The sequence below is a fragment of the Pteronotus mesoamericanus genome, unplaced genomic scaffold (genome assembly GCF_021234165.1).
Source record: "Pteronotus mesoamericanus isolate MK-2021 breed Mesoamerican mustached bat unplaced genomic scaffold, CSHL_Meso_final contig_173, whole genome shotgun sequence".
Classification (NCBI taxonomy): domain Eukaryota; kingdom Metazoa; phylum Chordata; class Mammalia; order Chiroptera; family Mormoopidae; genus Pteronotus; species Pteronotus mesoamericanus.
This window is the reverse complement of record NW_026555072.1, coordinates 16605581-16629534: the sequence shown is the minus strand read 5'-3', so window position 1 is coordinate 16629534 and position 23954 is coordinate 16605581. Positions and strand designations below refer to the sequence as shown.

The window sequence follows — 23954 nt, the reverse complement described above, 5'->3', positions numbered from 1 at the left end:
GCCCCCATGGGTCCATTTGTTCAGTAACATAAATAGTAGCCACTAAACATGTTTCTGAAATGAGTTATCAATTATATTGCTATCAGTGACACTATTTAGAAAAGATGAATTTTTAAGAACAGATTGAGTTCATTTTTCCATGACATAACCATAGTCAAATGAAGTGTAGACTCAAAACATTTTATTTTTGAATCTCAAATACCTAGTGCAATATCTGACATAGAGCAGTAGGTGCTCGGTATTTGTTTACTGAATCAGGCAATAATTTTCATACTTTTATCTTCTGTTCAGGTATAAATGTTTCAAAGGAATTGGTGGTTGACACTGGAGTCTAATTTGCATGTGCAAACCAAGTGAATCATTGATAAAGAAGCAATTCCCTTCTACTTTGATTGTGTGACCTTGAGAAATGAGGATAGCAGCAACCACTTTGGAAGTATGATATAAAGATTAAATAAAACAGCAGATGTAAATATACCTAATACTTAGCACAAAATAGGGGATGATTAATGTTAATTTCCCTTTCCTGTTCACCTTCCTTTCAAGATTGAAAGTAAAACAGGTCTAAAAGATTTTCTTTCCTAAAACTAAAACCATGAAACTTAATCCAACTGCACAATTAGAGCATGTAAGGCAGCCAGGTGAGACAGGCAAGACAGTGGGAAGGTGTGAAAAGCACCTTGAATAAACTGGATGTCTATTCAACCAATATTAGACCATGAACCAACACCAAGGCCCCGCCCCCAAACCAACCAAAACAAGACATTGCTCCAGGCAAAGCGAACACCTTTAATTAGAGGCTGACATAGTGGGAATGATCTTCCCTAAGAAAGGGGGTTGATTCCCATAAAGATTCTAACCGATTTTCAAAATAATTTGGAGCTGTGGATTTCTATGTCTAAAATTAATTTCAAATCCATTTAAAATGCTGCCCTGCAGTTTACATATATATGTATGTATATACACACACATATACACGTTCAAACATATATACATATTGGAAAATACTAGATTGAGACAAAAGAAAGTTGTGAGAAACACCAGTGAGGAACTATCAATAACCTAATGGGCAGGAAATCAATGGTTAAATAGATTAAAAAAATAGATTTATATACTCTTTTATACAAGTAGACCCTGGGGGACTTTAGAAAATAAAATTACCTTGATTTGTTCAAGTTTTTCTTTTAGCTGCTGCTCATTTTCAGGTTCAAGTGGAATACTAGTAATGTTATCCACTTCTTCTGACCATAAAATAAATTCATTTAAATCTCTTTGAAATTCTGATAAGATATTCTTTTGTTCTTCTAGCCTGGAGAAAGAAAAATAAAATTGTTACGAACAACATATTTCTCAAACTTCCCTTTTAAAAAAAAACAAAAAAAAACAGCACATACCTTCAAGAATGTAAGCAATTTAAAAGGTGTTAATATAATTTTTAAGAAAATTCACCGACTTCGGGCAAAGTAATTTCAACATGTCAAAAAAAATCTCTGAAGTATGAGATTAAGTTGGTAAAGAATCTTAAATTTAAAATTCCAACATTATTTTATTAAACCAGAGCAGTGTTGCTCGACCTCAACCCTGCTGAAATTTAGGGTTAGAGAATTCTCAGTTGTTAGGGGCTATCGGTGCATGAAGTTTAGCTGTATCCCTGGCCTTTGCCCAAGTTGTGACAACCAAGAATGTGTCGCCACATTGCCAAGTGTCCCATTGGAGGCAAAACTGCTCTTGGCTGGGAACCACTGTGCTGGAGTAGATACATAATATGAAGTGGCATGTTTTAAAATGCTTAAAATATACCTTTATGGAAAGCTGCATGGTAAAAGTAACAACAAGGGAATTAAAATAAAAAACACTAAATTAGTACACATTACAATGTTTTCCAAATTATGACTCACAATCCTTTTTAAGGAGAGAGGAGAATTGATTTAACATACTTAACATATGCTGTACTAGTGGAAGTTTTTAATTATAAAGATGCATATACTGTATGTTATTCAATTAGCCATAAATTTCTTCTTACATATTGAGTTGTAACACTTTTACAGTTGAGCAAAATGACCTGCACTTTAAATAATTTACAATTTTTTTGTTTTGCTGTCTTTTGGGAGCTATATATCTCTCTTGTGTATAAGCTTTTAATTGGAGTATAATATGCATATAAAAAATGCTCATATTTAACTGTATAGCTCAATATAGTTTTAAAAATCGGACGCACCAAATAGCCACAAAAAGAAATAGAATGTTGTCAGAAGCCCAGAGGCCACATTTGCCCCTGACAGTTGCTATACTCCAAGTATAATCAATATCCTGTCAACTTTGATTAACTTGCCTGTAATAAACATTAGGTATATGGCATCATATGGTATATACTCTTCTGTATCTTGTCTCTTTCATTCAACATACAGTTTACAATGATCATTCATGTTGCATGTAGTTTAATTTACTTATTCTCCTGGCTGTATAGTATTGCATTGCATAAATATGCAAACGTATCTCAACGGGTGGACATTTAGGTTGTTTTCATTTCAGCTAAATTTTTTTTTTGTGCTTCAAGTTAACAAATATTTATTGAGGGCTTACGAACTTCCAGAAACTCAACTGGGCATTAGAATCAAAGATAGCTGTGTTATGCACCTTGTCTTGAGGATCTCACAGTCCATGAGAGGTAACAAGCATATTAAATCAATGACTGTGAGAAAATATTGTAAGAGGATAACTTATTTCTGGAGCAGGGCATGTCCTAGAGAAGATAATGTCTACCTGGGTCTTGAGGCATGAAGAGAGATCTCTACATCTGGGAATAAGACAGCCTGTCTTACCTCCTATACAAAGACGGTGAGTCAAGGAAACTACAATCACATTCACTCTCCAAACCAGGTCCAGTTATTGGATTCATGCTCATCTATACTCAGATTTGCTCTTTAATTAGAGCTTGTCCAATGTCTTTTCTGGGGTATGGGAAGAGCCATTCTCTTCTCCATTCTTAGTACAGCAGCGACTTTGTAAACCCAAGTCATATTCTGTCACTGTTGCATTCAAAACTCTTCTATTGCTTCCCAATTCGTCCACAGCAAAAGCCAAAGTAGTGACAGCATCTTAAAGGCTCTAGATCCTTGCTGCTCAATATGGTAGGTCCCATTGCCTGTGGCTAGTGAGCACTTGAAATGATGCAAGTGGAACTGAGACGCGCTGTAAGTGTGAGATACACAGCAAATTCTGAAGATTTAGGACAAAAAATGATCTCTGCACCTTCATCTCACTGAAACTGCTATAAAAAAATAAAACTTTTTAAAATCAAAAAAATAAAACATCTCATTAGTCCTTTTATATTATGTACAGGTTCCAATAATAACATTTTTAAGATAGTCACTTCCTATTTCTACTTTTTTAATGTGGCAGCTAGAAGAATTGAAATTACATATGTGGCTCACCTAATGTTTTTATTGAATAGCACTGACCTATAAAATCTGCTCATCCTCTCTCTCCTTTCCTCTCTGATTTCATTTGCCTCTACACTCTGTTTCTCTTGTCTTTTTTTAATTAATCAAATTTATAGGGGTGATATTGCTTAATAGGATCCTATGGGTTTCAAGCGCACATTTCTCCAATACTAGATCTGTATATTGCACCGTGTGCCCACCTCGTTTCGCTGCTTGGACACCTTAGATGGGTTCCTACTTCTGAGCCTTTGCACTTGCTTTCTCTGCCTAGAATGGCCTTTCCTCAAACATCAAACATGGCGCGCTCCCTGACCTCCTCAAGGGATCACCCTTGTGATCCTACTTAGAATGGCCCCTCCCCCTCAAAGTCCTATTCTTTCTCCCTGTTCTATCTTTCTCTTATTTCTAAAAACTAACATACACTACAATTTGGTTATTTGTGTTGTCTGTCTCACACATGTGAAATTTAGCCTCATGAGGGTAAGTATTTTTGTCTGTTTCATTTACTGCTATAATCTTTGCTCCTGGAACAAGGTCTGGCACAGGAGAAATGTTAAATAAATAACTGCATGCATGAATTAATTTTGCCATCATTCTTTTTTATCTTGCGTGCATTTCAGTTAAAAAAAAATCTTTCCTATTCATTGCAATACTGATCCCTTTTTTTTTTCCTATTAGATGTGGGCTCAGACACATTTTATCTCCCCCCACCCCACTACAGTTTGCCTTAGTTTTACAAATACAAATTCTAATTACAAAAGTAATACATTTTCATTGCATAAATCTCTGAAAGTCTTTTAAAAATATCCAAAGAGGGAAACAAAAACTCCTTAAAATCTCACTATATGGTTTACTTTTCGACACATGCTTTCAGTCGTTTTAGCTGTGTGTATATATGTGTGTATATTACTGTAATGTGGATAATCTCCACGCTGCATGGAAACCTTTTTGTTTAGCAGTATATTGTAGAAATTTTCCTCATGTGGTTAAATATTATTTTTCTTCATTAAATTTTATGGATGTATAGTACCTTTATTTTCCTCAGGCATACTTGGTCTAATGTACTCACCAATGTGCACCACGGTATTTCACCAAATCAAATACACCTTCAGTTGCAGGTCATATCATACCATACTAAGTTCTAGGATGGTTTGGAATGGGGAATCATGTTGTTTAATCTATGACACTTATCACTTGTCATACATTCCCCTTGCATATACAAAAAATGTAAAATGCAAGGGAAAATATTGGTGAGGTATTGCTAAAATTTCCTCCCATTTAGAGTCTGACTGTCCTAGATCACTTCTGCATTCAGAGTAACAGCTATCTTCCACACAATATCATCCTCTGTGAAATCAAGAGTGCTAGCCATGTAGCATTTCTTTTTTTATAGATTTTATTTATTATTAGAGAGAGGAGAAGGGAGGGAAAAAGAGAGGGCAAGAAACATCAATGAGTGGTTGCCTCCCACGTGCCCCGAAGCGGGGTCCTGGCCCACAACCCAGGCACGTGCCTTGACTGGGAATTGAACCAGTGACTCTTTGGTTTGCAGGCTGGCACTCAATCCACTGAGCCACACCAGCCAGGGCTCGTGTAGCATTTTTTAAGGGGGTTCTACTGCTTGCTGTTTCTTGGATTCTCTTCTAAAACACATCTGGCCTGACCAGCAGAGATTGTAAAACCAATCCTGATTTCAGTGATGTTAATGTGATAAATTATGCAAATTAGAATGGATGAAAGTTGGTCAGTCTGCACAGCTTCCCACCATGACGTAGTGAATGAGGGTCTTTTGGCTGCTACCAAGTTGCTGCTTGTTATAGATTTGAAAAAAAAAAATGCACAATGTAATAACAGTTTAACTGTTATCTTTACTTTGTAACTACAAACAGATATTGGTATTACTGGCATTATCTGCCTGATGATTGAGCTTATTTTTTATTAATAAAGTCAATAAAGATTTGGCATTAATTTCCATTGGAATTCATGTTTGACTTTACAAGTATTTGCCAATGGCAAATACTTTGGCCCCTCTCGTGCACGTAAACTACGGCTGCCTACATTAATGTCTATTATTAACATTACCAGTCAGTGAAATACACAAGATTTATGGAAGAAAGGTCAGGAGAGAAAGATGGTGAGGTGACTGGAGTCCAGGTTATGAAGCACCGAGAAGGTTTTGTTTTAATTTGTAGGTGATGAACTACTTAAAGCGTTCGAGTAGAGGAAGATTTCTTTCATCTAAAGCTCACTCTGGCTCTTTTGTGAAGAAAAAACATGGGTACATGTGGTAAGGCAAGAGACTGAGGAATCCAGTACGGGACTATCAAAATAGGCAGACTATCACAGTCCAAATCATGAAGATGTAGCCAAGAAAAAGGAGAAGACAGGATAAATGGAAAATGTAGAAGGAGATTCCAAGCACTGGTGGATAAAAAGAGAGATTATTAGCTAATAAGTACTGAGCACTTACTGATGGGGGACTCAAGAGTTGGAAAAGTTTAGGTTTAGGGAATAGTTAATAAACCTAGTAGTTAATGCATGCGAAAAGCTATTGTTTCAGGAACTGCAGGTACGGGCCCACCCTGGCTCCAGGAGACCACAAGCGATTGACCTTTGTGCTCCAGAAAAGACTGTAAGCAATCAAGGTGGTGTCTTAGCCACTGTGTTCCTGGGAGAGACAGTCTGCCACCCAGGGCACAGATCAAGAAAACTGCCCAGGAGAAAGGACCCAGATAAAGAAAATGACATGACCGGTCAGCGGATGAAAGGATATTAGGAAAATTGCCAGACTGCAGTTTTTATCTGATTAACCTCTTTCCTGAACTCCAAATCCCTTACTTATAGTTTGGCCCCCATGTGAAAAAGGCTGGCTTGAAACCAAAAGTAAGACGGTCTGTTAGGGTACAAACCGACCATCCTTTCAGATCACCGGCATCTGAATAAAGTGCCTGTGAAGATTCCATCCCTGTCTCTGCTTATTGGGTCTGGTAGGTGACAGGCAGCATGAACGCCGGCTTTTCCGGTTTCATTGCTACATGGCAGCCACTGAATCAAGACCCAACTTGTCACATTACTACCATGAGATGGCCACTAGTCTTTCATTTACCACCGACAGGAAATGAGGCTTACTATTTGGCCTAAGGTCATACAACTGATCAGTGGTCAATCCAGTGTTCGACCCTGGGTCGTCTGGAACCGGATTCTGTCCAGCACCTCACATACGGTCTCGGGGGTGCTCCCCCCTTATTTGGCTGAGTACATGATATGTACTCCCGCTGAGAGTACATTATGCTGACCCTCACCATGAACACTGCACTCCCCACAAAGCTATTTCATCCCTGGTCGGTCCTCTTAATAACTATCTGGGACATGGGGTACAGAGGAAGATGGAAATCGCTGGTAGGAGACCTAATACCACTGTGACTTCTCAGTGTACCCTGTGGGGAAGTGGCTGGTCTCAGCTGCTGACAGCTTGTTTTAGAGGTGGGAGAGCACCATTTTCCCCCTGACTCTCAACTTAGAAGCAATTCCAGAAGAAGGAGAAAACCAACTATAGACATTTGTTGTTTGTTTAAAATCTCTAAGCCAGTTCAATTCCTTGGGTCTAGATTTCAAGGGTGGTTTTCTACTCTACCTCATCTTTCTTTTGTACTCTCTTTGCAAATCTTTGTCCCTGTTAGTATTTGACCACAGGTCATGTTGCACAGTGTCCTGAATACTGAGAACAACCTTATTGCTACCAATTTTCCTCACTTTAGCTCAGTAAAAACTTGCTAAAATCTAATTACATCCGTAAAACCTGGACTGATGGGGAAGGCTTTTCTCAACCTTCATCTAGAAACTGATAATTTCAGGGAGAAAAAGCCAAAATCCAACAAATGAAAAGAGGAGAGATTTACTTATTCATTGTATTTGAGATTTATATATTTAATTGGGATCAAACCCTATAAACATTCTGTACCTATTTTCCTCATTTAATATTCTACTGTATTTTCTTAGGTCATTAATTATTCTCTGAAAAATTGATTTTTGGGATGAGTAATAAGCCATTTATGGGCACACCATATTTTACCATTCTTCTGTGATTCGACTTTTCATTTGGTTCCAATTTTTCATTATAATAAATAACTCCATAACAAATACATTTGTTTATGCATTTTGGCTCATGTATCTGCTAATTTCCTTAGACTAAGGAAGAAAAGTTAACAAGAATACCAAATTTCTTTGCAATGCTGGTAGCAAGAACACTCATATATTTCCACTAACAGTTATAAAATAACTGTCTCATCACATGGTTACCACTATCGAGCATTACGATTTATGTACTTGATAGAAGATAAATAGTTTGTCACAGAGGTGTTTTACATTTTTATTAATAGAAACGTTGAAAAATTTTGTGTGAATGTAGTATTTTTCATCTCTATTCCCACTGTCAATTGTCCGCTATCCCTATTGCCCATTTTTTCTTCAGCATTTTCTTGTTTGTAAGAGCCATTTTCAAAGTCTTAAAAATGTATTTATTGACCATATATTTCCAGCTTCCCTTTTAGCTTTGAAAAAGATTTTTGTTTCTAAATAAAATCTTCTCCATTTCTTTCTTTGTTATTTCTTTCATTGATATTATCCTGAAAATTGTGACCATCCTACAATTGTTTACATATTTACCTTTACTGAATTCTTGATCCTAAAATGTTAATAAAAACAAAATAAATTCTTTTTCCCTAATTAAGTTCCTTGGGATGACATTGGTTAATAAATTACACAGGTTTCAAGTATAAAATTCGGTAATACATCATCTGTACACTGTATTGTGTGTTGACCGCCTCAAGTCAAGTCTCCTTCCATCACTGTTTATTCCCCTCCCCGCTCCTTTACACTCTCTTCCTTCCCCCTACCAGCGTTTCCCTCTGGTAATCACCACACTGTCTGTGTCTATGAGGTTTTTTGCTTTGTTTTGCTTAATCCCTTCATATTTTCCACACAAAGCCCCAAGCACCTTTTCATATGTCTATTGGCCATCACTATGTAGTCTTTGGAGAAGTGTCTATTCAGGTCCTTTGTCCATTTTTAACAGGATTATATTTGAGGTGTTGAGTTTTATAAGTTCTTTATAAATTCTAGACATGAACCCCTTATCAGATGTATCATTGGCAAGTATGTTCTCCCATTCAGTGGGTTCCCTTTTCACTTTGTTGATGGTTTCTTTTGTTGTGCAAAAACTTTTTAGTTCGATGTAGTCCCATTTGTTTATTTTTTCTTTTGTTTCCCTTGCCCAAGGGCATATATTAGAAAAAAATACTGCTCTGAGAAATGTCTGACATTTTACTGCCTGTGTTTTCTTTTTATGGTTTCACGTCTAACATTTAAGTCTTTCCAGGGGTGTCCAACCTTTCCGCATCTCTGGGCCACACTGGAAGAAGAGCTGTCTTGGGCCACACATTAAATACACAAACACAAAAGGTGATGAGCAAACAAAAAGGTTTTAAGTAAATTTATGATTTTGTGTTGGGCCACATTCATAGCCACCCTGGGCTGTATGCAGCCCATGGGCCGTGGGTTGGACACCCAAAAAGTCTATTTTGTTAGATACTAGGTATTGTTAGCCCATTCAGTTTTTTCTTCTTTTCCACTTGCATGAAATATCTTTTTCTATGCCTTCACTTCTAGTTTGTGTGTGTCTTTCATTCTGAGGTATGTCTCTTGTAGACAGCTTACACAGCAGTCTTACAAAACAATTTCTTAATACGTATTAAATTTATATACAGTTAAGTTTCTGTCATTGAAGAATTTTTCAGAAATTGGTATTTTCCCCAGCACAATCTATTCTCCACCGATTATACAGTCAAGCCTCAGTTCTCAAACGTCTTCCATCTTTAGCAACTCTGTTCTCAATCAAGTTGTTTACAAAAAAAAAAAAAAAAAAGTCTCCTTGTCAAACAAAACTTTGGTTCTTGACCAGAAAACCCTTTTATGCTGATACCTGTATGATCAGTCTCATGTCTTTTGGCCGTGACTTCGTTTTCCAACAAATCACTTCTCCCAAAGAGTTCCGGGATGAATTACATTTGAGAACTGAGGTTCCACAGTATTTTGCTTTTTATATGTAATAAGGTTCTGTTTGGTGATCTGCTGTGGATTTTTGTGACTGTAATGCTCTACTTCAACCATTGCAGCTTTAAAATGTTTCCATTTGGTAGGTTAACCACTTCTCCTAGCTTAGCTATTCCAGTTTCTGTATTACAAGCATCATTTGGTCAAGTTACAAAATAAATCTCAGAGGTAACTTTTGTAAGGATTACTTTAAGTCAGTACATTAATTGGTGAAAATTTACTGTCTTCCCAGCATAAATCTGCAAAATTTTCTATGTTTACAGTGTATTTGGACACAGAGTAGTATTTGGGACTCATCCGTGCACTATAAATGATTAAGTACATTTTCTAATTAACCTTCAGCATCACTTTGAAAGGCAGTGACTTGCATATGATTTTATGGATATTAACTGTATACTAATTTAGAAAACTCTTAAGAAGCTCTAGATAGAATAAATCATCACTTCAAAAGTAAAAGCTTTGGCTAAGCTATTTGTCACAATCTTTCTTTTTACACAATGTTTGTGGAGAACTTCTTTCTGAATATTTAATATTTAAAAAGTACGGCATCTTCTTTCTAAATATGAAAACCTTTGGTAGTCATTTCTTGTCTAGATTTGTTTTTTATACTTTGAAATATAAAAAAGATGGTGCCCGAAGCCCATCGGGACCTTGTTATAATCTGCTTTTTCAAGCGCATGTGTTTTCTGAAGTTTCAAAATCCTCCATTTGAAGTTTTAAAAGCTGCAATTTGAATTTCTGTATTCAGATGATTGCAGAGAAGCAAAGGAGCACAGTTAGCATTTCCAGGCTTGTCTACTGACAGCACAGTTTAAATGTGCTTTATACTGGCATTCATCACATGAAGTGTTATTTCTTTGTTTACCTACTCACTTAATGCTTATGGTAGGATTTATTCAGGCACGTGGTAATAATAATAATGAATGGGATATTTAACATTGTCCATCCGCAATTAAGTGCTAAATATTTTACTTTTTAGATACATTTCAATACATTTAGCTTTTTTTTAAAAAAAAAAAAAGAATGTCTTCTGTTTGAAATATTGGCTATTTTTGCCACTTACATTATAAATGCTCTTAATGCAGTTCAGAAGGCATATAATCATAACATGGGGAGAGGTCTGCATAATCAGAAAGGAAGAGTTACCAGTGCATCACCAAATTCAACGTATTTAACATTAACTCTCAGTGAGCATTTTCTGTGGGCCTGCTCTTACAGTCAGAGGAAACGGCTGTAAAATTACACGGCATGATTTTAGAGGGAGGGGCATCTCCTGAGTGTTTCAGGCCGAGTGTGAAATATTTTCACCTTTGAATCTCTTTTAATATTCAATACAGCTCTTGCACTGCCTTCCTAATATTCCCGGTGAAGACATCGAAGCTCTGGACAGTTATATACCATCTATAACCATATAGAACGTGACTATCCCATTTTCTAAATGAGACGTTCCTCTCTAAGTTTTTGATCAACTGTGACATAGACACTTTGGAAAATGTGGATAGAACGATAGTGAATTTGCACAGACTAATTTTTAATGATATAAAATATTATATTAGAGAGATCATACGTATCCATTCGCAGTTTAAGTAACAATTGTGTAAACATTCTCCACATGCATCTTCAACACCGGCATCGTCATCCTGATGATGGATGCTCTTTATGAGGCATCTAATTCAGTTTCCTAGAAGGTATCATGTCCACTCCCACCCGTGTGGCCTGCAGGCAGTACTGCTGAATCCATGTCTAATGTTCTACTGGAAATTTTATTCTAAGCCATAAGCACACATTTACATAACATAAGACAGTTTTATGTTATGTAAAGACAGCTTTCTTTTTTCACTGCCATATGTCCATGGAGCTCTACAATGTAACCACATACTGAGATGCTGTTAAAACAGTCTTTCTAGAGCTTGTTTAGAACAACACCATATTCTTGAAATTGTGATGTCATACTGCCGAAGTTAATCACTACTTCTGTTAAATGTGTTTTCTTCCTTTTTTCCCTCCTCTATCAAGTGACTTCTAAAGCAACCAAAATAAGCCTCCATTGAGATTCAGCCAATATGTCTTTCCCCAACAGCACTTCGTTGTTTTAAGCAAAATAAAACAAGTGTGTATCTTGTAATTTGAGCCACTTCAGAAGGATTCAAATATAAGGTACTTCTTAAGAAAGAAAACATTCATGCTTGAGTTACACCATACGACAGTCATTCATTTTGCCTACAGCTTGTGCCTTATTAAAATCAAATGCTCCTGAGAGGTCTAACATACCAAGACTTCTAGTCATTTATTTCTCCATATTACGAAAAACATTAGCAACTTGTGGGTACAAGTGGAGAACAAAAAGGGAAATCATGAAGCCCAGCAATGAAAACCACTCAAAACCAAAAAAAAAAAAAAAAAAAAAAAAAAGTCCCAAGCTAAGCCCTGGATGTTATTAGTTGAGTATGTGAACTTGGACAAGTTACTCAATCTCTATAGACCTCTGTTTCTGCATCTTAAAATTGGGTCAATAAAGACTTCACAGTGTGGTTGTGTGAGTTAAATTTATTCCCAGAAAGCCCAGTTTTAGCCTAGTGCTTCAACTAATAGCGTTCAACAAGTGGCAGAAAAACAGAGTTTTTTTAAAAGGGGGGGGAAGAATCTGGGTACTGAATGCTCGCTCTCTCTCAGAATTTTGCCTAAGCCAACATAATTATACACATAAAAGTATTTACAAAGCATGCATGAGTACACAGGGGGGCTATTGGAAACTGAGCTTTTTGATGAGCCAGTTGACAGCTCTATTTCTCTCTTCTGACAAGCTTCCTTAACAAATATTGGAGGGGAAACGCAATTAGAGGCAAAATCCAATCTGTGAGTAAATGTGCCACCACATGAGACCACTTGTAGGTGAAGTAGATGTATGATTACAATGTCACAAACATTTGTTAAGGGCCCACCCGTGTCCAACGGTATTGCACTGAATGTAGGCAACAATCTTTGCTCTTGTGGGAAGACAGACAATAAACGAGAAAAAGAAGCGAAATACATAGACTGTGATATAGAGGAAAGTGCTATAGAGAAGAAAGAAGGAAGAGAGGGAATATTGGATGGGGCTGCAGGGTGGTTGAAATTTTATAAAGGGTAATCAGAGAAGGCTGCATTGACAAGGGGGTGCATATATTTTACTTTCAAACTCTATGTCTTTGGCTCTGAAGTGTTTGTCTTTCAGATAAAATGTAGTTGGGTCTTTTTGAAAAATCCTGCCTGCAATACCTTTTAATTGGAATGCTTAATAAACTCACATTTACTACAACTGCTGATATAGTTGTGCTTATTTCTGGCATTTTGCTATTTTTTTGTTATGTCTCGTGTCTTTTTTGGTCCTTTATTTTTTTACTGCCTTCTTTTGTTAAATAGATATTTTTAGCATACAATTTTAATTCCTCTTGTTTAAAATTATATTTTAGATGTATTTTCTTGGCAGTTACTCTAAAGATTACATATGAATCTTAATTTATCATAATCTACTTCAGATCAAAACTAATTTAGCTCATTCCTGTTCGAATGGCTATTATAAAAAAGGTAAGAGAGTACCAGGATTGGCAAGGTCGTGGAGGAAAAGGTGCCCTTGTACACTGTGGGAAGGAATGGGCATTCAGCGTTATAGAAAATAGTGCAGAGGTTCCCCCAAAAATTAAAAATAGAATTACCATGTAATCCAGCAATTACGCTTTTGGGTATATATCCAAAGGAAAAGAAACCATTATCTCAAAGAGGAGTCTGCACACTCATCTTCATTGTAGCAGTATTGACAATACCCCAAACACGGAAGCAACCTAAGTGTCCATCAGTGGACAAAGAAAATGCAGAATATGCATATAAGGAATAGAACATTGTTCTGCATTAAGGAAGAGAGAAATCCTGTCATTTATGATAATGTGGATAAATGTAGATGACAGTGTGGCAAGTGAAATAAGCCAGACCCAGAAAAACAAATATTGTATGACCGCACTAATACGTGGAATCTAAGGGGGGAAAAAAAAGTTGAACTTAGAGAATCAGAGAGTAAAATGCTGGTTGCCAGGAATGGGGTGGAAGGTGTGAGGGAGACCGGGAGATGTTGGAAACAGGGTACACAATTTCACACATAAGATGAACAAGTCCTAGGTAGCTAATGTACAGCAGAGTAACTACCGTTAATATAATTATACATTTGAAATTTGCTAAGAAGATAGATCTTAAATGTTTTTATCACATGTACAAAATAGTACCTATGTGAGGCGACGCATATGTTAATTGGCTTGATTGTAGTCATCATCACACAAGTATAGTTATATCAAAATGTCACATTGCACATCCTACATATGCACAGTTTGTCAGTCATACCTCAATAAAGCTAGGGAAAAAAAGAATTTAATTCTAATAAAATATGGAAACGGCTCTGAAATGCTGCATTTTTCTTTCTCCTTTTTGCTAGTATCATCATATTCAGTACATCTCTATGTATAACGAAAATATAGTGTTAAAATTATTGTTTTTATGCAATATGTTTTAAAGAAGTTAAAAGAAAATATATCTATATTTGCACAATCTTTTAAATTTATCTCCATACTTACAAATTCTGCTGCCCTTTATTCATTCAGATTTGAGTTACTGAATGATATCATTTCCTTCAGCCTAAAGGAGTTTCTTCAGTTTCTGCTTTTGACAGGCCAGCTAGCAAGAAATGATTCTGATTTCTTTAAGAACACCTTTATTTACTGCCCTGGCTGGGTGGCTCAGTTGGTTGGAGCACCATCCTGTACACCAGAAGGTTGCAGGTTTGATTCCCAGTCAGGACACAAACCTAGGTTGCGGGTTCAGTCCCTGATCGGGGCACATAGTGGGAGGCAAACAATTGATGCTTCTCACATCAGTGCTTCTCTCTCTCTCTCTCTCTCTCTCTCTTTTTATCTCTCTCTCTCTCTCTCTCCCAAATCAGTAAACATATCCTTGGGTGAGGATCTTTTAAAAAGTCTTTATTTAGAATCTTTCTTTACTTTCATTTTGGAAGGATAGTTTTACTTTATCTAGAATTCTTAGTTGGCAGTTGATTTGTTTCTTTCAGCACTTTGAATATGTCATTCCCATGCCTCTGGCCTCCATTGTTTATGAGGAGAACTTAGTTACTAACCATATTATGTTCTCCTGTAAAAGATTAAGTCAGTTTTCTCTGCTCATTTTGGGGCATTAAACCCTTTGGGTTTGTTTTGTTTGGGGTTTGCTGAGCTTCAGTGTGTTTGCCCTTAACGACTTTTTTTCTTTCTGGGACTCTCACAAAACCTACAGTAATACACTCAATATTTTCCCACAAGTCTCGGAATTTCTGGTCATTTTTTTCCATTCATTTTTCTCCCTGTTCTTCAGATTGGAGAATTTCTCTTTATCTTCAAGCTCACTGATGCTTTCTCCTGCTCTCTGAAATCTGTCCTCAAGCCACTGTAGTGAATTTTTCATTTCAGTTATGGTACTTGCCAAATTCAGAATTTTCATGTTTTCTTTTTTTAAAAGTTTATTGTCGTTCAGTCACAGTTGTCCCCACTTTTCTTAATAATGTGTAATAATGTATTTTCTTTACAGTTGTCCCCATTTTCTGAATATTCAGCTGATATTCTTGATTTTTTTGGTCATTGTAATCATACTTTCCTGTAATTATTTACAAATGGTTTTCTTCAGTTCTTCAGGGCATTTATAATAGGAACTTTTAAGTTTCTGCCTGCTAACTCTAACATCTGACTCAGAGACAATTTCTTTGCCTGCTTTTTTCCTCTGAGTGCAGGTAAGCAGTTCACTGTTTCTTTGGAAATATATATATTAGAAAAATCAACATTTTCATTAGCATATTAAAGAAGCTCCAGATTCCAATTCCCCTCCACACCCCAGGATTGCTGTTATGGAAGTTTTAATAACTTGCCTAAATAATATCTGTGAAATGCTTTCCCACAGTGTGTGACTGCTCATAACCCTTCCCAGGCTCATAGATAGAGAGCAGGATGGCAGCTACCTGGATGGGGGAGATTAGGAGGCAGAGGGGTCAAGCAAAAAGGGAAAAGGGCTCATAGATATGGACAACGCTGTGGTGATTGAGGGGTGGGGAGAAGGGGTATAAGGGGGGTAAATGGTAGTGGGGAAAAATAAATAATTAAATAAATATGCCCAGCTTCCTGCTGGTCAGCATAGCTTAGCTGTCATCAGGCAAGAATTGGTCAGCAGTTGGATTTAAATACCTGGAGTCGGTAAGCTTTCCAAGTTTTGTCAATGGATCTGGACATGTGTCAGGAAATGCATTCAAAGTTCAGGAAGTTTTTAAGTTATCCTACAGCAGGCACATAGAGAATTTGCTCAAGACCTCTACGGTGTCAGCATTTCTTGCATAGTTCCGATAAAATCCCTGGCTCATTTTCTAATCCAGTATTTGCCATAACCAAGACACTCACTTTGGGCCGGCAGAGTTGCTAGTTGGCCAGTCCTTTGCTACTGTTAATGATACTGCTGTGTATGGGGTTTACTGTGTTGGGCTCCAAATAAAGTCACAGCCTGTCAGGCAGTGAAGCTGCTGGTTTTCATGTGTTTACACTATGTTGCTATTACAACTACACTGACCCAGTTGAGGGTGTGGCAACACCTGCCCCCTGCAAGAAACAAAAACACTACAGCCTTCCCCAGTTTTTATTCAAAGTTCAATAGTTTTCCATGTGTAATCACTTTCCAATTAGGTATATGCTTTGGGTTGATTTCTAGAGTCATAAAATGCTTTGTCTAGCTTTATTGTTTTTCAAGGGGGAGGAGTAGAGTTGTTTTACTTATTTTTTAATATTTTATCTATTTATTTTTTGACAGCAAGGAAGGGAGGGAGAGAAACATCAATGTGTGGTTGCCTCTCGTGCACCTCTTATTGGGGACCCAGCCCGCAAGCCAGGCATGTAGCCTGACTGGGAATCGAACTGGCGACCCTTATGGTTTACAGGCTGGCGCTCAATCCACTGAGCCACACCAGCCATGACAGTAACTGTTGAGCTTCTTACTTTACTCCCAGAAGTCCTATTACCATAGACTAATCTCTATCTCCTCCTTATATGTCAGGTACAAGGCTAGCCAATCTATTTACATTATTGGTAATCCTTACAACAACCCTACAAGATATGCATTATTATCCTTATTTTTTAATGAGTAAAATGAGGCTCACATACTTGAAGTAAACTGCCAAACAAAGGAGCAAAACAAAAAATATAAACACAAAAGTACCATGCTATATAAACACAAGTGGGAACATAGGCGATTATTGCTCAGCATTTAGTTAGCAGGTTTATTTACTCAGCCAACCTCCACTCTAATTACTTTTAGTTTTCATTCTCCAGTGAAAAGGTTAACTGGAGAGAAAATACCAAATAAACCAGTAGGAGAAACCAGCTAATTTTTGTCAAGGATAGATTCTGATCAATTAAAACATCATTATCTGCCCTGGTTGGTGTGGCTCTGTGGATTGAGCACCAGCCTGCAAACTGAAATGCTGCAGATTCGATTCCCTGTCAGGGCACACGCCTGGGTTGCAGGCTGGATCCCCAGTTGGGGATGTGTGAGTGTCAACGGATCAATGTTTCTCTTGCACATGTTTCTCTCTCTTTCTCCCTCCCTTCTTTCCCTTCTCTCTAAAAATAAATACATAAAATCTTTTTAAAAAATCCATCATTATCTTGGTTCATAAAGGCAGAGTTTGGTTCTTACATGTAATTCTAATAAAATTCAGGGCCCCTCATGACCCATATTCTTCGCACAGTTATACCCACAGAAACCCAGTTTAGCAACAAAAGATCGTGGAAAAAGAATTCGATTCTTAATTCACATCTCTTTATCAATAAAGTATACCCATCTACAGGTTACAGAGCATTCTGGAAGTCCCATTTCTTTTATATCCATCAACTGCTTCAGACTCTTTAAACCTGTGAAATTCTCCACAAACCATACCCACATTCAAGGATTCCCCTGTCTTCTCTAGTTTATAGATCAACTTTGCCTCTCTAGTTACTTCCCCTTCCCTAGTCTTCTAGTCTTCTCTAGTCTTCTTTCTTTACTTACTATCCAAATTTGATGTCATTAAAAAGTCAAATACATGAAAGACACTATTATCTTTAGACACTGGAGGAAGCACACATCTGCTCTAGTCTCTTTCATTGGAGGAGGTGGTAAAGGCAGATGGTAACACTCCCTTGTTAATCTGTCCTGTCCCCATTTATCCTTATTAGCTGTTCCATTCACATAGGTAAACATGATCATGATGGAAAAGGTACAGATCTGGGTTCAAGATCATTGGCTTTTAGTTCTTGATCCTTTTATAACTTTTATTAGCCTTGGTCAAATATCTTTACCTTTCTGAACTGCAATTGGGTCCTTTGTAAAGTGGACATCAGAATACTGCCACCCTTTGCTTACCATCTCATGGAGTCAGGGGAGAGGACAGATGTTAAAAACTAAGTTGTGAAGATTAAGGGAAAAGACACTTTGTAACACTTAACGAAGACCATGTCATAGGATAAGCACACAAAACCTAGTGTCATTAATATTAACTCTTGTAACTTTTATGTTTCTAGCTTGAGCAAGTGAATAGATAACGAAAACACTCACAGATTTTGGGGAGGAATAGAATATATTTAGTGTTGGATATATTGATTTTCAAGTGGCTTGAACACATGGAAGAGAAAAATGTTCCATTAGAGGGTAGATCTGTAGGTTCAATCTAGAGCTTGATATTGGACTGAATATTTGATGTAGGCCCAAACTGCAAGAGGTGATTGTGACAGAGACTACTTATCTGCACATGTTTTGATCCATTCTTCCCTTCCTTCCTGTCACAGGCGCTGGATGTCTAGCTGGCCGGCCCTGAAACTATATTTTCCAATGTCCATCACAGCTTGGCATGGTCATGAGACTCAATCTTGGCCAATGACATGTAAGCAAATGTATTGTGTGGGCTTCCATGCAGTTCACTTAAAAGAGTAATGGCACTCCCGATTTCTGCCCTTCCAAACCTGCAGTCTCAAAAGCACATGTGATAGCTGGACACGTAAAAGTCATCTTGGTCCATGACTGCAAGAGCCACCCTAAGGGATGGCAGATTTCTGAGGCAGAAGGAACTTGGGTCTGCAACTTAATCAAGCAATACTATTAGCCTACCTAGTTGCAGATTCCCTTTGTGTGACAGATGGATACATTGCCACCTTGTCTCTGCAGCTGTGTTGTTTTTTGTTCGTTTGCTTCTAATTGATACAGTGAGACCTAACATCTGTGGCTATGGATGACAAGGAGGGAAAGTGTACAGAACGCGAAGGGGATACGGTTGAAGAAAGCTCCTCAGAAACACCAGGATTTAAGGAACAGGTAAAAGGAGTGCAATCAAGAGAGACCGGAATTATGCAGAAAAGTAGGAATAAAATCAGGTGCAATTAATGACATGGAACACAAGGTAGGATGCAGTGCTAAAATGGGAAGTGGCCCGTTAAGGCCACGTGGCCTGCAGCGGGACTGAGGTGCATCTAGTGGCTTTAACCGATCACGGAGGGCCCTGGCAAAGGTGGTATCAGAGCAGCAGAGGGCACCAAGAGCAGAATAAGAGATGTGATAAAAGAGAATATGTGAGTGTGAGTAGTGCTGACTATGAAGAGAAACATTCAAATGGAGATAAGAACTAGGAAGGGGAAATAAGAGAGTGCTCTCATATTTCGCTGCTCAGAATCTGAATACCCTCCATACTCATACGTGGGAGGGGGCGTCAGTGATTCCCAAGATCTACATGGAATCCTACGGCAGAGGTTCAGTGTTTGAATCTGCAATGAGTGACAGAGAAATGCAAGGGACTGTTTAGAATCCTTTGTGGTAGCAGGGGCGTTGTTCAGTGTTGTTCTGCCCCTGTCGGTAGGCAGATCCAGGGTTTGGTGAGAACTACAGATCCCGGATCTGGGCTTCTCCCTCGCTCTCTGGCCATTTTTGAGCTGCTGTTTTAGTCTTCTGTTTGGGAAGGGAAATGGGTCTTTACACGTTTCAAGAAGCTGATTTCTGCTTACATTACACAGAACTGGATTCTGTTCTTCACAGATAAAAACAAGTACAGTGGAGCACATTATGAAAGGGGTATTTGTCATTTATTTTTTAATCTGAGAAGTGAAAATATTTCCTGGGTCAAGGGTAGGAAATCAGTAGAGAAAGAATGAGGATATACTTGTGCTTGTGTACATTTGGGGGAGAGAGAATAATTAAGTGGGGCAAGGTTCCTATGAAATAAGACATAAGGCCTTCTGGTGAAAATGAGAAGATAGCATTGCGTTCACCATCATAATAATGAGAGGGAAACTATTAGGTTAGCAGCTTATACACATAGAGTGTTTTCTATTTATCACCCTGGCCAGGCTGCTCAGTTGGTTGGAGCACTGTCCTGTACATCAAAAGGTTGTGAGTTCGATCTCCTGTCAGAGCACATACCTAGATTGCAGGTTCGATCCCCAGTTGAGGTGCATGCAGGATGCAACCGATCAATTTTTTTTTCTCTCTTTCTCTCTTCAGTCAATAAACATATCCTCCTTGGGTGAGGATTTTAAAAAAAAATACATGTATTATAGTAGAGAAAAAGAGAAAATATTTTAATTCAATTTAAATTATGTGGGGAAAAGCACAGTATTGTAACTTTAGATTTATATTAATGGTGAAACTATGACAATTCAGAATTAGTGAAACAGAAGAGATTTGTTAAAGGGAACATGAGACTAGCTGAGCACATGTATCTAAGGTATCCTTTAGTTCTACTAAAACCAGAGAAGGAATCAATAAAGTGATCAACACATTTTTATCTCAGGACTTTGTGTTTTCCTTCGTGCACAAAGATGGTCGACTGTCCTGTGGGCGTTGTGTTCCTTTTTCATAGTATGATGGTTTGTAATTCTAACATAAAATGCACTTTGGAAATGACTGCGTGTAATATGAAACATGTTGCACGGGAAAGGCCTTGAAGGTAGACAATTCCAGTTTCCTCATCAACAAGGAAAATTAAAAGAACTAAATGTGCCATTTGGTCTGTTTTAAGAAAATGGTGAGGTCCCAATATAACTACTGTCAGGTCAAATGGATAAGAGTAGGCAGACTGTAGACAGCAAGTACCTTAAAGGAAAAGTACAGTTACAGGACCCCAGGTGAGAAGTCTTTTTATTTTTTAATTCTCATTGGAGGATATGTTTATTGATTTTAGAGACAGAGGATGGGAGAGTGAGAGAAATACTGATTGATGTGAGAAACATTGATTGGTTGCTCCCCACCATAAGTGCCTCAACTGGGGATCGAACCCACAACCTAGGGATGTGCCCTGACCAGGAATCAAACCCACAGCCATTTTGGTGTACGGAACAATGCTCCAACCAACTGGGCCACCCGGCCAGGGCGCAAGTGAGGAGTCTTACTGGACCATGCTTTGCTTTGGACTTGTTTCTTGTATCCCGGGCTCTCTAGCTACTTCTCTATTGACCATCTGTATTACACTAAGCACTGTATCCATGCTTTCAACATACTTGTAGGCACCCTCTCTTTCGATGGGTGATCCCAAACATATAGAGGTGACATTTCTGATCTGCAATCAGTACGATGGAAACTTTGAACTTATTTTCCTGTATGTTGATATTGACATAGTCTCCTGATCTATCTTTGAGATTTTGTTTACCAAACCTTGTGATTTGTGATAGTCCATGGCCTTATGGTGAACACACATAGTACATAAGTCACCACAAGTACTCATCTGTCGCGGCGCTGCCTGACACCTCAACACCTTCCTCATAGAGGCGATTATTGGTTAACATGTTCTCTGGGAAGTCTGTCTTGGTTACCAACTAGTAAATAAATGACGTGAGAAAGGGATCTGAATAAGAAGCAGTAAGCTCATTGGGGATTGATACCATCTCTCCACTGAGAGAGGAAAAAGTGGCTCAGTGTCTTCAGCCTTGTTTCTCCTCGATGTTCAGATTTAAGAGTTAAGTCCAGAAACAGTCCAGCCATTGTTAACATAAAGAAAGCAGTTTGCAGGACATCGATGTAATCTGGCAGCCAAGGAGAGTGGGCTGGAATGCGCATGTGTGAACTATGACTTCACTAGTACAGTGACTTCATCGTACTAGTCGCTGCGGGCAGTAGATGCCATTGAGTGAGCATGTGCACTTTGTGGCTGTCATATTCAAAATGACTGAGTGAGTAGAGCAATGAACCCTCATCAAATTTTGTGTAAAGCTTGAACATTTCTCCATGGAAATTATGTGGATGATTCAGAAGGCTGCAGCTATGGGTAACTGATGATTGGCAGCTTCATCATTATAATGTACCTGCTCATGCATCATGTCTCATGCAGAGTTTTTTAGCCAAATATCAAATCACCCAAGTGACTCAGCCTCACTACAGCCCATATTTGAGATCCTGCGACTTCTGACTTTTCCAAAACCTAAAATCACCTTTGAAAGGGAAGAGACTTCAGACCATCGATGAGATTCAGGAAAATACAACGGAGCAGCTGATGGCTATTGGGAGAACTGTGTGAGGTCCCAAGGTGCCTCCTTTGAGGGGGACTGAGGCATCATTATCCTATGTACAATGTTTCCTGTATCTTCTTCAATAAATATCTCTATTTTTCATACTACATGGCTGAATACTTTCTGGACAGACTTCATATACATCCAAATGCATGTTTTCTGACCACTTTGGTCGAAATGTTCCACAAGTTCCTCAAATCTAACATATCCCAAGTTGAACTCTGTATGTCTAACTTGCTTTCCTCTTCCCATCTGGGTACTCCTCCTTTTATTCCCTGTCCTAGCTAACACTACTCTGTGCAGCCAGTTCCCAAGCTGGAAATCTGGAGAAGGGGGTCATCCTAGAAATCCCCCTTCATCCTCCCACCATTTCATCTTGTCAGTTATCAAGTTATTTTGCTTCCCTCTACTGAGTATCTTGAATCTGTCACACCTCTACAAGTTTTAATCTGCTCAGACGTTCATCATCCCTAATGTGAAATACTACAAGATGACTTGAGTCTCCCTACCATCAGTCTCACACTCGTCATTGCCCTGAGGTCAACTCAACTATTGGAGGGGCCCATGTGGTTCCAAACTGAAACCATTTAAAGATCTTCCACCATTCTTCTATCCCATCCTAGAAAAATGTGTTTTTCTGAGATACAAAATCCGCCATGACCTGGTCCATCTTGACTGCTCTATTTATCACCACACCATACTGTGTCCTTTAGCTAGACAAGAGAAATCCTCTTATTGAGCTTGATTAGAATGAGTAGATAGGCAGTGTTCCAAAAATTATTATTAAATTAGAGGGATTATAGAGAGTCATTTATACACATTTAAACATTTCATTTTCCCTTAGGACACATAAATGGCCGTTAGTTTGTTACTCACTTGGTATGAAGTACAAGACTTTTCCTGGTGTAAGGGTCCATTGACTGAAGTTCAGTGTATTCTTTCTTGCAAGAAACACTCCTACATTTCACCTATGACTTTAATTTTGGTTTCCTTAGGGTAAGATTTAGAGACATCAGAAAGAATCTAAATGCAAAATCCTTCCAGATTTTTGTGGTTTCTCCTCTCTACTTCCAATCTACGTCTAATTGAATAGCATTGTGTGTGTGTGTGTGTGCGCGCTAATCATCCTTGTTAAGCCTTCCAAAGAATTCGACTTAGTTTTCATAGAAACCAAAACTCTCTTTGCATTCCTATTATTAGTTTATATGACACTTAATTATATAAAAATTATGAAAAACAAGAATGACTTGCATAAACAGTTTTGGATCAACACACGGTTGACTCTTGGAAACCATGCTCTCAAATGGTGGGAGGAAAGGTACATGGTTCCAGTAAGGCTACAAAAACCTTCATGGGTAACTAATATGCAGCATGTAGTCTGGAACAGGAACTGGGCAGCTGGTTTTACATAAAGAATAAAGAGCTGAAGATAATTAAATGATTGAAAGTCAACGGAGATTTAGGAGAACTTCTCTATAATGAACCTCCATGCAGTCCTTCAAAGTAGCCAACTCTTTCCTGTTTCATTGATTTTGCTCCTGTCACCTTCCCTCTGTGGCATGTCCATACATTTTCAGTTGACTCACGTCATTCTTCAAGGCCAATCCCAGAAATCATCCCCCAGCAAGACACTCTAACTCCTACTTCTCCAGCCTATGAAAGTTAATGGAAGGCCATGAGTAAAGTGCATTCACTTGCGTATCTATAGAGAGTGATGCTGTACCAGCCAGTCTGGCAGCATGTTTGGCTCCAGTTAGTCAGTTTCACTAAAAATTGCCAAGTTTCAAAGAATAAAATATGACATAGAAAGATTAACTACAAA

The 23954-nt window shown here is 38.1% G+C and overlaps 1 protein-coding gene across 3 annotated transcripts in view; it reads right to left on the bottom strand.

The window, feature by feature from the left end:
- DMD (dystrophin) overlaps positions 1 to 23954 on the bottom strand; it is a 1878371-nt gene that overhangs the window by 747187 nt on the left and 1107230 nt on the right. For all 3 annotated transcript variants that reach the window (XM_054566574.1, XM_054566573.1, XM_054566575.1), the window contains one exon: positions 1162 to 1309. In XM_054566574.1, coding sequence (XP_054422549.1) covers positions 1162 to 1309 — 148 coding nt within the window. The remainder of the gene's footprint in view (positions 1 to 1161; positions 1310 to 23954) is intronic.